Here is a 13,881-nt window from a genome sequence, read left to right as displayed (position 1 = left end):
AACAAAAATTGCAAACTTGCTGTGTCTAAGCGTTAAGCACTGAAGCATAAGATTTTGAAAAAAGGCAAAATGTGCATTAAAATGAGGGAAAGAATTGCAAGGGGGCATTGGTGCAATGGATCGGGACTAGCTGTATGGGGCCAGGTGGGTGACATCAGTGTTAAGAAACGAGTGTTGAGGTAACAGCTGCTCTGCCTTACAGGAGATTGGAGGGGGACTCCGCTGACGTCCTCTGAATCTCCCTCAAGGAGAAACACGCATATCGACAAAAACAAGTAGGGCGCCTTGGATCGACGTTGGTTGCTTTCGTGGAAATGTGTTTTGACGTTTTGCTGCCTGCATCCAGTATTCAGACAGGCGTGTGCGTTAGAAAATCCTCGATGCATTCTCGTCCCATCATCCATGTTTCTGGACATGCAGCCATGACAACAACCTCATCATCCTCACCACAGTGAAGGTGATGAAGCTGGTGGTGAAATGGTCAGAACCGAGAGACTATCTGAGAAGATATGCATGCACTTGATGTGTGAAGGGCAAGGAGGAGACGGAGAGTGCGGGTGGGTAATGTGGCGTTGTTCATGCGACTTCGCCCAGGCTGCCGCTCTCGAGCAACCGTATCGGGACCAGCGGCGGATGGGGTGACTTACCCGCAGGGGAAGACCCGGACGAGGGCCGCCACATCCTGAAGCCTTCCCCGGGGTGTCTCCGTGGGGCTAGAGGGACGGAGGAAAGATGCAGGAGACGACAGCAGATGGAGAGGAGCCCATTCTCAACGGAGCTGGGAGGGAAGAGGTGAGACGAGGGCGTGTGAATTCTCGCATATCCCAAATAAATTCTGTGTTTTTGTGTTTACATATAAAGGTTAGCTAGTGTTGTATAGTACGGTCATTATTAATGTTGAGCACGGAAACACTGCCACGACTTGTATGGCAAGCCGTTTTAACATTATTTGCTAAATTTTTGTAATTACTACCTAGTAAACATTCCAGGAACGAATACAGTAGTATCCTTTTTAGTTTCACCAGTATTTATTTGATACTAGTATTTATTCCAGTTTTACTAGTAGGCCTACTTTTTAGACAATTATACATAGTACCTTCCAAAGGCAAATCTGTTACTACACTCTAAAATTGCTGAGTTATAAACAACCCAACTTGGGTAAATATTGGACTGAACACATGCTGGGTTATTTTGACCCAGTTGGTTGGGTTAAATGTTTTTACCCAACGTGCTGGGTTGTTTTGAGTCTACTATTGTTTAAAATGAATTATATTGCTGGCTTAAAATGGGCTGGAAATTAAAACATCTCAAACATCATAATAGAGGTAACAGCAATAATGAAAAGATAAACATTTATTATTAAACAAGAACACCCATGGCCAAAAATATAACAAAGTGAATTTATTGGGATGAATACAGCATAGTTTACAATATTACATACATTTAAAATTGTTTAACAAGCATTGTAGAAATAAAAAATTGAACATTTAAATATAGCATTTAGCGATAATTCTCGTGCTGGTGATGGGCTGCTGTTCACCGGGGGAACTATGAACCTCAGACTGCTGCCTAACATTTCACTTGTAGCTGAAAGATGCCCATAAACAAGCACTACTAAGATTATAGAACATATTTTAAATTAAATATTATTATTTTTTTAAAAATCAATTCATAATGCAAGGCAGAAGGCGTTTCCATCATGCGAAATGACTGCTGCTGATACAGCTGACTGACATCTCGTCCTCGTATGTTGCATTGCATAAAATATTATAATTTACAGCACAGTATAACTTTAAAAATGTATTTTTATTTATTTTTTTTGTTTTTATTAAAAAAACTTCAGAAGTAAATCCATAACAGTTATTTTCTTTAATATTTCAAGTGTAATTTATGAGATTTATTGTATTTTGAGTCCAAATTTTCTTTGTAAAAGGCAAAAAGTTGATCATACTGATTTCAAACTTGATTATTTATTAGTTTGAATATACATCGAAGCAAATCATAACACCTTAGTTGATAATTCAGTATACTTTATTATTGACAAAACATCCCATGTTTTGGTTGTGACTGCACTTTTTCAGTAGTGACAGTAATGCTTCGGTAGCAACCACATCGCATTACATAATTTTAACTCATTACATACTAAAATACTAAAAAAGCATAACTGTACTAAAATTTTCTTTATTTCCCCCAAATATGAGGATTATGTGTCCAGTTTTGTCACTATCAAAATGTTTTGGTAGTGAAAATTTTAGATACTTTTGAACCTAGCTCAAAGATGCTAATCAGCACATGGTTAGCTAGCACACTTCTGAACAGTCGTACATACATAACTTCTTGTGGAAAAGTGTGCTTAATTGCAGAGAAAAAAAAGGTGTTTTCGGTAGTGATGTTCTTTAAAGTTAAACACACAGATTTTTCAGACTTTTGAACACATTTCCCTCAAAATGACGGGACCTATCCACTCACACCTTGTAGCTATGAGAGAGGAGGACACAGGAATATTTCCTGATCATAAATGTAGGGGTGTCGTTAAAATCGGTCTCGGGCCAACAGACTAAAACATACACTGTTTTGGTAGTGACATGAAAAATGCGGGACACGATTTTTTTTTTACATAAATTGTAATAATTTACAAAGAAAATATAAAATAAATATTTTTTTGAACTTCACTTATAATAAATAATCAAAAAGATGGACAACAATGGAAAAAAATATTTCAATATCATTTTCATAAGTTGAAATTTAGGAATTTGGGTTGAGGACAGCCACCTCCCAATTGAAAGTACCCAATAAATGATGATTTTATATATATATATATTAGGGCCGGGACTTTAACGCGTTAATTTAGATTAATTAATTACACAAAAATAACGCGTTAAATTTTTTTAACGCATTTTAATCGCACTAAGTTTTGCACCGCGGAACGTTTCTCACTAGATGAGATTCGGCGGACCGATTATACTGGAGCACAAACTAGCGTTCAGACAAGCCAAAGAACTGCGTCCGTCCTAAATAGTATTGAATGTCCCAAATCGTAGTATGTTTAAAAAGTATTCCAAAGATTCCCGGATGGTCTACTACTTAACGATCAATGCACACTCTTAACTGCTAATATTGCCCGCAACACACTGCGCCGTGAACGAGGATTCGATTAGAACTACAAACACGCATAAAAAGTGTTAAAAAACTACAAACATGGAGGATATACGCGACCAACGGACAGGTAGAGAAAGGGGTTTGACGTTTGAGTGATAAATAATCAGTGTGTAACCTGATAAAAACTATTTTTTTTAAATGTTATCCGCGTTATATTCCTTGTGCAGCAACATTTATAATGATAGGTTTGGTCATTAACGTTTAAATGCATAATTAAGCAAACACAAGAGCAGAGTTCTCGGAATGAAAGACTCGTTAAAGAACGTGCCTCTTGCTACCCTATGCTTGCTACACTTAATGGCAATATTGCACTGGTCTGTTGGACTTGGTTGAACAAAAATAAACAATATTTTGTTGCTTAAGCTTATGTATTCAGTCATTATTCAATGGTATACTAAAAATCCATGTAAAAATCTTAATTCTCACTGTTCTCAGGTCAAATATTTACATGCGATTAAAATGCGATTAATTTCGATTAATTAATTACAAAGCCTCTAATTAATTAGATTAAATTTTTTAATCGAGTCCCGGCCCTAATATATATATATATATTAAGCATACTAATATTTAAAATATTGTGGATTTCAGTAGATAATAGAAGGATCTCAATAAACCCCTAAGATTTGAATACCTAAATGCTTTAAATTAGTTTTTGGTCCATATAACGATAAAGTTATGTTTTAGTAACATAAAATACATACTATTGATAATGAGGAGTAAATATAATTCATATAAACGGCTTGCCATATGACATGATCAACTGTACTCTGACCAGTATTTCGGTTGCATAATTGTTTTAGTGGTAAATATTGAGACTCAGTTTAATATTATTACGTCCTTTCACAGCAAACATGCTGCAGTATGTTCCTGTTAACCATATGTTTTATCTCTGCACTGCAGTTTTATTGTTTCCCCAGATTTTTCTGTCCTCAATCTGGCTCTCTTTTCTCTTTTGAAAAAAAAAGAGCTCATACTGGCACAAAATTTAAGTAAGTGCTGTAGTGATACGTTTATGGTATCATATGCTAATATCTTGGAAATGAATGACTGCCATGTTCACATATTGAAGTTTGCATGGTGCAAAGGTACTTTAAAGAAAACCATGGTAGTAACATGGTAGATATTTGAAAAAGCCCTGTTTGGAGGTGTAAAATCATAATGCATATCTCCACAGATGCATTAATGAGTTTATTGATCAGAACATCTAACTAAAGAAAGTGTTTTACCTATAAAACACAATTCAAGTACTGCAAAATGCATCATTAAGTGATATATCTTCCCCACACAGGGTAATATGTTGGTCTTTACCCTCAGGTCTTGGCAGAGCTTTTCCCTTGGGGCTGTTGTTTTACTACCAGCCTTCTTGGCAACGTCTCTTTCTCATTTTGTCCGCCACTGTACTTAGCTCTTTCCTTTTAACATTTATCATGCTCCTCCGTCTGATAGATGTCCTCTCACTGGTACAGTATCTGATCAAAAGAGGTCTGTGTTATTTCAAGGCAGATAATGACTTCGGTTTGGTCAACAAATCTGTGACAATGCTCAAGACCAGAGTCAGCACTGACCTCCAGGCCCTCCATATTAACAAACTACAGCATTTCTCTCTCTCTCTTCTCTATTCATTCATTGCTGCTGAGTTAACCTCCTGTCTCTTGTTACATGAAGATCAATAGAAATGGAGACAGCTTGAAGGGAAGAAAGCTGTGAGTCATATCAGAAATGCAGTTTTAAATTAATTTGGATGGCAGCAGTAATAGGCTACAACAGATACTGTGCTATTTCTGTACATTTTAGTATGGCATTAGTGTGGCACAGGCTGTGGAAGGATAATGAAAGACTGAAGTCAAGTGAAGGATGCTGACAGAGTATCTGGCTTTGACATATTGCTCCACCTGCCAACGTACTTATCTCTCTGACTGTAAAGATGTATCATATTCCATCTTTAACCAATGTTTTTCTCTGTATTAGGTTCCTCTCTCTTGCATAGCCCGTTTTCTTTCACTCATTTTCACTCAACCAAACCACACATTCAGAATCTACAGCAGTCATTCAAATGCCAACATCCTCCTGCTACTTCCACTCCAATGTTAATTTCTGAATTTGTGGTTTGGTTAATAAACAAAGAGTGGAAAAAAGGGCTATGGAGCTATGGACAACAGTAGATCATTATGCAGTGTTCGAGAGAGAGTGCAAATGGACATTTCAGTTGTAGAATGGACATAACATGGACAAGATTTTTTGTGATCTTTTCTTTCTAACAGTTGACACCTTACATATATATATATATATATGTATGTGACCCTGGACCAAAAAACCAGTCATAAGGGTACATTTTTTTTAAAATTGAGATTTATGCATCATCTGAAAGCTGAATAAGTACATATGACAATATTTGGCTGAGATAAAACTATAAATCTGGAATCTGAGGGTGCAAAAAATCTAAATATTGAGAAAACTGCCTTTAAAGTTGTCCAAATTAAGTTCTTAGCAATGCATATTACTAATCAAAAATTACATTTTGATATATTTATGGTAGGAAATTCACAAAATATTTTCATGGAACATGATCTTTTCTTAATATTCTAATGATTTTTGGCATTAAAAAAATTGATGATTTTGACCCATACAATGTATTTTTGGCTATTGCTACAACTATACCCATGCTACTTACAACTGGTTTTGTGGTCCAGGGTAACATATAGAAAGAAGAATTTGGCATTTCTCTTTCTTTTTCTAAGTATTAAATATTTACTATAATTCCTTAGTTTTCAATAATATTTTTGAAGTACCGATAAGATTATTTTGTAAAATGTTTAAAAAAATAATGGTCCTGTGACATTAGACTGTGATTGATTCTCTTGTCATGGCAGGTCTTTTTGAATGCATGAGAGAATAAATTAATTTCAGCCAACACTGTTGTTTATAGATTAAAATGCTTACATTTTAAATGCTCTATTAGGCTAAAAAATAATATTCCAACATAAAACTGCAGACAGTTTCTTAAAAAGCAAATAGCATACTTTTTCTAACAATTGCACTTAAAAGTGCTTGTCTGGAATCTTGTGGATGGTATAAGGTAATTAAGTCTGTGTTTTGCAATCTAATGTGCATGAAATTTATTTCAGGCCAGGCCAAAAGTGTTTTGTAATTTAACCATACAAGTAATTTTCAAATTTAATTTGATACATGTTTTTTCTCCAGGCAATATTCAGCGATTTACTCACAAAAAAGAATCTTAAATAAGTGCCTTAAAGTATTAGTTCACTTCCAGAATAAAAAATTCCTGATAATTTACTCATCCAAGATGATCATGTCTTTCTTCAGTTGAAAAGAAATTAAGGTTTTTGAGGAAAACATTCCAGGATTTTTCTCCATAATGGATTTCAATACAGCTTAAGGAGCTCTACACGATCCCAGCTGAGGAATAAGGGTCTTGCTTAGATAAAACAATCATTTTCTAAAAAAAAACAAAACAAAACTATTATATACTTTTTAACCACAAATGCTCATTTTGCACTTCACACATTACATAATCACGATGGAAAGATGTAGCCAGAAGTACCAAACCACTGTTTACTAAGCAAACATGCAAAGAAAGTCAAACGGCCTTTACAAAAAAAAAGTTAAACAACAATGTCTGATGATTTTGAAGTTGAAGGAGAAATTAAAATGGAGATTTTCACCCTACCCTGCCTTTTTGAACCAGAGTACACAGGCGAAGATTTAACCATGCGTGACCTTTCCAACGTGATTACATAATGTGTGAAGTCAAGCTAGTGCAAGACGAGCATTTGTGATTAAAAAGTATGTAAGTTATTTAATTTATTATCGTTTTGCTTGATAAGACCATTATTTCTTGGCTGGAATCATGTGAGCCCTTTGAAGCTGAAAACTCCTGGAATGTTTTTCTCAAAAACCTTTTTTATTCTGGAAGTGAACTAAATCCTTTAATTATTATAACCTATTGTCCTCATGCTTACTCTGACATATTCTCTCTGTCATCACCTCTCTGCAGCAGCGTCCGGTGAAGCAGTCCTTGGCTGCCTCTCTGTGTCGAGAGTCTCACTGGAAGTGTCTTCTCCTCACTCTGCTCATGTTCGGCTGTTTTGGCACACTAGCTTGGTGCAAGCTGTGCAAAGTTCCAGTGCTAGCTCCGACAGAGCCCGAGGCTGCGGTTGTGGAGCCTGGAGACCCCTCTACGACCTCAGCAAGCTCTGATGTCTACACCCCCCTAGAAGTGGATCTGGATAGTCCCTGTTCCAGCGGCTACATTTATATTCCTCTCGCTTTCCTGGCTATGCTGTACGTGGTCTACCTGGTGGAGTGCTGGCACTGCTACTCCAAGACGGCCATGTTGGCTCAAGCAGAGGTTGCGGAGGTGTACGAACGCGTGCAGAGGCTGCAGCAAGCAACGCCGTGCATCTGGTGGAAGGCCATCAGTTACCATTATGTGCGACGGACGAGACAGGTAACGCGCTATCGCAACGGGGACGCCTACACCACTACGCAAGTGTATCACGAGCGTGTTAACACGCATGCTGCGAGCTCAGAGTTTGACTATGCGAGGTATGGCGTCAAAGACGTTTCGAAAGAGCTTAGAGGCCTAATGGATTACCCTGCGGTACGGCTGCGCTTCACCAAATGCTTTAGTTTTGCCAGTGCCCGAGCCGAGGCTGCCTACCTCACGCAACGTGCACGTTTTTTTGGTGAAAATGAAGGGCTTGATGATTACATGGAGGCACGGGAGGGAATGCATTTAAAGAACGTAGACTTCCGTGAGCACATCCTTGCTTTTCCGGACCCAGCCAGACAGCCCTGGTATGCCAGGCGTAAAGTTTTCTGGCTGGCCTCAGCCCTTCTCTTGTCCTGGCCGCTTCGGGTTGTCGCAGAGTATCGCACTGCATATGTGCACTACCATGTAGAAAAACTGTTTGGTGATGCTGATGATAACAGCAGGGATGTAACCGAGAATGGAGGCGGCAACGAGAATGGAAACGGACCTGGACCAGGGACCGGATCAAGCTATCGTGCCATTTCCCGTGTTAATACGGTGGACATGACGGAGTTGGAATGGCACATTCGCTGTAACCAGCAGATGGTGCCAAGCTACTCTGAGGCCCTGTTGATGGATCCCGGTTCGGGGGGTAACCAAGGTAGCAACACTCCTCCAGCCATGCAGGGGACTAACTCAACAGCGGGTGGCCCGACTCTTCCAGTGGCCTTCGCTTCGGCTTACTTGCTCCAGAACTGTCCTCGTTGCCGGCGCACCACAAGTAGTGCTTCATTGCCGTCCCGGCTTAGAGGCCCGACTGCAGCCCTGCTAAATGGAACTATGGCTGGGATGAGAGCAAGTGGCTCAGGGGTTGGTCCTGGAGGCCCAGGACGGCTTGTCCTCAGCAGGAGCGGCTTCTCATTGGGGCGGCTTCAAGCTCCTCGGCCATCGTCCCTCTTCCACTCCCGAAGTGTCGGTGGAGGACTTGCGACACGAGGAGAAGAGGCAAGTGGGGGAGGTGGTTTCTTGGGTTTGGGAGCTAGACAAGATGAAGAAAGCAGAAGAGTGCTGGGGGGAGAGGGTGATGAGGATGAGGAGGTGCCAAATGTGGAGGAAAGAGAAGAAGAAGGTGGTGAAAGGAACGGGGAGGAAAGAGAGCAACAGGAAGGTGCAGAAGAAGAGGAACCAAGGGAAGCAGACAGACCTCCTACATATCAGGATGCCTTTTTCTTCCCAGTGTTGATTGTGCATGGAGAGGAGAGTTGCCATTCAGGTGAGGACATTTCCTGAAGCACTCCCATCAAAAGTGCACTGAGGTGGCAGGAGAAAAGAGAGATGATTAGAAAAGTCAAGGCCAAATAGAATGTGAGGGAACAAAGTTCCACTCCCCTTGGTCACTGTTGCTAACTCAGACACACCTTACAGAATATACTACAGGAATGAACTGAAGATATACATACATTCTAAATAATGCATGCATATGATTAATAAGTAAAAAAGGTGAAAACCAATGTGAATGCTGACCACAGGAAATTAAAAGAATACATATTTGGTTAAAGATCAGAAAATGAAAAAATATACAGCTTGTATCAACTGTAGGTACTTTGTGCCACTATTATAAGTGAACTGGCAACAATGCTATACCATAACAGCTATAAACTTGCATTTAAAGGTATCCAATCACTCAGATCCACCATAGACTTTCAAAAAAGTGCAAAAGCTTGTCAGAGAAAACAATGAGTGGCAACAGTTGCTAAGTGGGATTGGTCAGTAAAGTTTTTGAGGCAGCACTTAGGGAATGGTCGTTGGTTCAGTTTAAAGGGATAGTTCAACCAATAATGACAATTCTGTCATTTATTACTCACCCTTATGGCGTTCCAAACCCGTAAGACCTGCGTTCATCTTCTGGACACAAATTAAGATGTTTTTGATGAAATCTGAAAATTTCTGACCCTCCATAGACAGGAAGGTTCCTACCACAATCAAGGCACAGAAACGTAGTAAGGACATTAACCCTTGCTATCTATGGCGGGTCAGAAAGTACAACAGTGTTTTAGTGCCACGTTAAAAAAATATAAGATTACGGGAATAAAGTCTAAAAATATTTAGAGAATACAGTCAAAGTATTTAGAGAATAAAGTGGTAATATTTGACTTACTCTCAAAGCATTTCGACTTGACTCTCGAAGTCTTAGATTTTTTGTTTACCATGACACTAAAACGCTGTTGTAAGAAAGCTCTTGGATTTCATCTAAAATATTTTAATTTGTGTTCCGAAGATAAACAAAGGTCTTATGGGTTTGAGAGTGAGTAATTAATGACAGATTTTTTTTTATTATTTCTGGGTGAACTATCCCTTTGAGACTGATGCATAAATTGACCAAACAGTGATTAATGTTATTATAAACTTATCTATGCAATAAAGAAGTAGCGAGTGTTTGTATAAATGTAAGGGGATGCGCAACAAAAGAAGAACTTTCAATAAACTGCACCTCCCCTGGTCACGGAGTAAAATGCACCAAAAGACATGCTTTCAAAAGACAAGACCATTGGAAAGTCTTCCAAAGATCATGAAGAGAACAAAACATTTCAGTTCATCAAGAGGAATGTTATTAATCTATACACCGTGTATCCCACAAGTCAAAAAAAGTTGTTTTATAAAACAGAAAAGAAATCATAAACTTGCACAAATGTTGGGATTCAACTTCTTGAGACTTTTCATTGCTACTGTTTGTTTAATTGTTCTTTTTTCGTTTAAAATTCTCATTGCATCTACTGTTCTTATGAAACGAATCTTTGAAAGAACTAATGGATTCCATTATTGTATAACCAAATTAAGCTATTTTCTTGCAGCTTCATTGAGAGTAATTTCTTTCTGCTGGCTTGCAAATCCCAAGTAACACATTTTTAGTAAAAGTACGTGAAGATGTTTCCTCAGCTGAGGAAATTTAGCTTTTGTGAGGTGCTCTAATCAATTTGTGTTCACTGTGTGTATGTATTTTATATTTGTTTTTTTAGTCGATAATTGTGTATTTGTACAACATCGTATCACCAATTTGCCTCATGAAGAGCTTGACACAGAAGACCACCTCACAGACATAAATAATGGCACAGCATGTTGCCCTCCATCGTAGCCTCTGTGCTCGTCTTTGATTGGCCGAACCGTCATGTGAATAAATAGGCCAATCGTAGATGAGACTGCTTAGTGTGCCAAGATACATCCATCTCCTGGTAACTGTGGATCCTCGTGAGATGTCTTAGTAGTGAGCTCATTGCAGCATACACATGTGAATGTGTTTAATAATTGGAAAACTTGTACAAACGCAAATCTTCCTACTTGTGTTACGCTGTCGAGCTTCAAATATAATCTGCAAATAAGTCAAAATGCACACGCTTAGTCCTACCATAAGCATGCAGACATGCTCTCTCATTTATCCTTTAGCAGGTCACATAGATGTTGCAATACTGCAAATAATAATTTAAAAACACCTTTGATTAAGAAAAAGAAAATGTTCTTGCAATACTGTCAAAATGTTCTGTCACAACGTGAATGTTGATCTAACACTGATGTTGTGTCTATTAAATCACAATGAGAATGTAAAGTATGTCATCCGTATTTGACTGTGCAGTGTGTTTCATCTATTCGCCTCTTGTTGATACCTAGACGATGGAAACCTGGATTCCCGGCATACTTGAATTTCTAGAAATCGGAATTGTTTAATTGGATGCACAATAGTCTTCTGAAGCTTCGAGGATTTTTTTTAGATTTACTTTTAAGTTCCAGAAGATTTCAAGGTTGGTCTGTATGTTTAGTGTGTGTATTTGAGGAAATGTACGTTTGAATTTTTTTTCCTAGTACCCTTTTGAGACTTGGATGAATCATAAAAACCCTTTAATATTTAAAAGTAGCATCAAAATTAAAGCAATACTTTTTTTGTGACAATGCTGTTTCAGATGTAGCCAAATTCCTTGAGATGTTTAATTTGTTCTGTTTAAATAAACAAGAGCTTTATATTTGTCCCTCCCCCCAGGTTGTTGGCAAGTAAAATACTGCTGTTATGTCTCAAACAAAACGTTTGCCTGAATTATGTTTTACAGTCATTTTTGGCTTGGAGTTATGAAAGGAGGTATGTAAGCTTGTTTGAGTGTTTATGTTGGAGGGCAGGCTGAAAAATAAGGATTGTCACAACTGATGATCATGATAAACGTAATACTGATGGTACATAATAAACTGCTTGATTTGAAATCTTATTTGTGCCTTGACATTGGTATCAACTTGGTGTCCAGTATCATTTTGTAAATTTAACTGCTTATTTAGTCATTTGTTATGTAAAGATGTCTTTTGACAGTCTGTTTAAATGAAAAACATGCTTGCGATTCATTACACTGCAACTGGAAGGTGTAGTCAAATGCATTTGACTTTCCCATTGCAGTGTTTCCCACAATTTGTAATGTTAATAGAGGGTTTGTACTTACGTCACGGTTTGGTCAGTTACCCGGATGTGCAGCCAAATTGGCCAAACTACAGCATGGATTTCACAGTTAATGTACTACTGAATATGTTGTCTAAACCATGAAAAAAAACGTGGAAGCTGTTTGATCAAATAAAGAAGTACTTGTGGTAAGCAGGAAAGGGCACAATATTTCGATAAACTAAAGTTAATAGGTGGTAAATTACGTGTACAAGCAGTATTAAGATATTAGCCTAATTTTTCACCTACCTGACCGGAAATAATAAGAACAAACACAAATGTCAAGATTCTTGCACAGAAAAATCCTGGTTCAGTTTGGCCAACCAGAAACGCCTTTTTTTCCCTCGGACAGTTTTTTGCACTATTCTCCTTGATTTGTTATAACTTTTGGCAGTCTATAGTACTTCAGTTTTTTTCCCCCATCCGACCGATTAGTACAGCCCAAAACATGACAATAATTAGGCCATTTTCAGCAGCAATAATCAGCAAAATATTTGAGTTTCGTTCGTTCAGTGGCATTGTTTACATTTAGTGCCCCTAAAATGCGGCCGATAAAATCCAGACATGTCTACAGGTTTTATCTAAGTCCTTGTGTGTAGAGCTGCTTCCTTATGTCATATATTAAGTTTCTTGTTTTCAGGTCTAGGCCCCTGTTAGGTCCGGTTTTACGGGACGTTCTAAAACGCTTAACGTGAAAAACGCTTAACGTGGCTTAACGTACGTAAAAAACGACCAGGAAACCCCAAATTTCTGTTAAACCTTACTTGGAACAAACCCTAACTACTATCAAAAGAACGAGCCCTTATTCCACAGATAAAGTGAATAATATCACGTTAAGCGTTTTCTCCCCCATAGAAGCCCATTATAAGGAAACAGCTTAATGTGGTTTAACTTACCTCAACAGAGACCAGGGAAGACCAAACTTTGTCAAATTTTACTTATAATAAATACTTGCTGCTGTCAAAAGAACGTGCTCTTATTCAGCATATTAAGTGATCGCCCCCCAAGTCTAATTAATAAAAACGCTTTAACTTGGCTTAACGTAGCTTAACAACTACCGGAAAAAAAAAATTCTGTCAAATGTTACATATAATAAACACTTGCTGCTGTCAAAAGAATGAGATCTCATTCAGCATATAAAGTAAATAATATCACGTTAAGCGTTTTCTCCCTATAGAAGTCCATTAAGGAAACAGCTTAACATGGTTTAACATACCTTAACAACGACTGGGGAAGACCAAATTTCTGTCAAATTTTACTTATAATAAATACTTTCTGGTGGCAAAAGAATGAGCTCTTATTCCGAATATAAAGTGAATAGCCTATATCACGTTAAGCGTCCCCCATTGATAAGGAAATAACTTAACGTGGTTTAACGTATCTTAACGACTAGGGAAAACCAAATCTAAACGATAGGGACAACCAAAAAAAAAAAAAAAAAAACGCAGCTGCAGTTGACAACAATAAATGTATTTTTAAACTCTATCTGACTCTCATTTCAACAGCACAAATCGAGCACAAACGAATGGCATAGTTTTGGTGAATATTTCGTTTTTATGCGTGCCAATTTTCACTGAGGTCTGCGCAAAGGACTGATCATTGCAGACAGCTGGGACAGGATAAAATGTAGGCTACCTGTCTTAACTTTCATGCTTATTACAAAATTAAACTGAACGTAATTACAATGTTCTCAATTCGTTGAAGCGTCTTCTAGCCTATGTGAAATAACGCTTAACATATTATTCACTTTATACGCTGA

General features: G+C 38.0%; 1 protein-coding gene across 1 annotated transcript; it reads left to right on the top strand.

Moving 5' to 3' along the window:
- Positions 1–34: 34 nt before the first annotated feature.
- LOC141331328 (transmembrane protein 151B-like) lies at positions 35–11,896 on the top strand. Its single transcript, XM_073836352.1, has 2 exons — positions 35–792; positions 7,175–11,896. The coding sequence occupies exons 1-2, from the start codon at positions 733–735 to the stop codon at positions 8,939–8,941; spliced, it is 1,827 nt and encodes a 608-aa protein (XP_073692453.1). The 5' UTR covers positions 35–732; the 3' UTR covers positions 8,942–11,896.
- The last annotated feature ends 1,985 nt before the right edge of the window (positions 11,897–13,881 follow it).

This window comes from Garra rufa, chromosome 3 (assembly GCF_049309525.1).
Source record: "Garra rufa chromosome 3, GarRuf1.0, whole genome shotgun sequence".
NCBI classification, from domain to species: domain Eukaryota; kingdom Metazoa; phylum Chordata; class Actinopteri; order Cypriniformes; family Cyprinidae; genus Garra; species Garra rufa.
The sequence above is the reverse complement of the archived record's forward strand: the minus strand, read 5'-3'. Positions and strand labels throughout refer to the sequence as shown.

Bases quoted from the DNA above. Each gene is read 5' to 3' on its own strand.
- LOC141331328 (XM_073836352.1), top strand. From the start codon at position 733: ATGCAGGAGACGACAGCAGATGGAGAGGAGCCCATTCTCAACGGAGCT. The intron at 793-7,174 runs GTGAGACGAGGG...ACCTCTCTGCAG, and splicing joins ACGGAGCTGGGAGGGAAGAG to CAGCGTCCGGTGAAGCAGTC.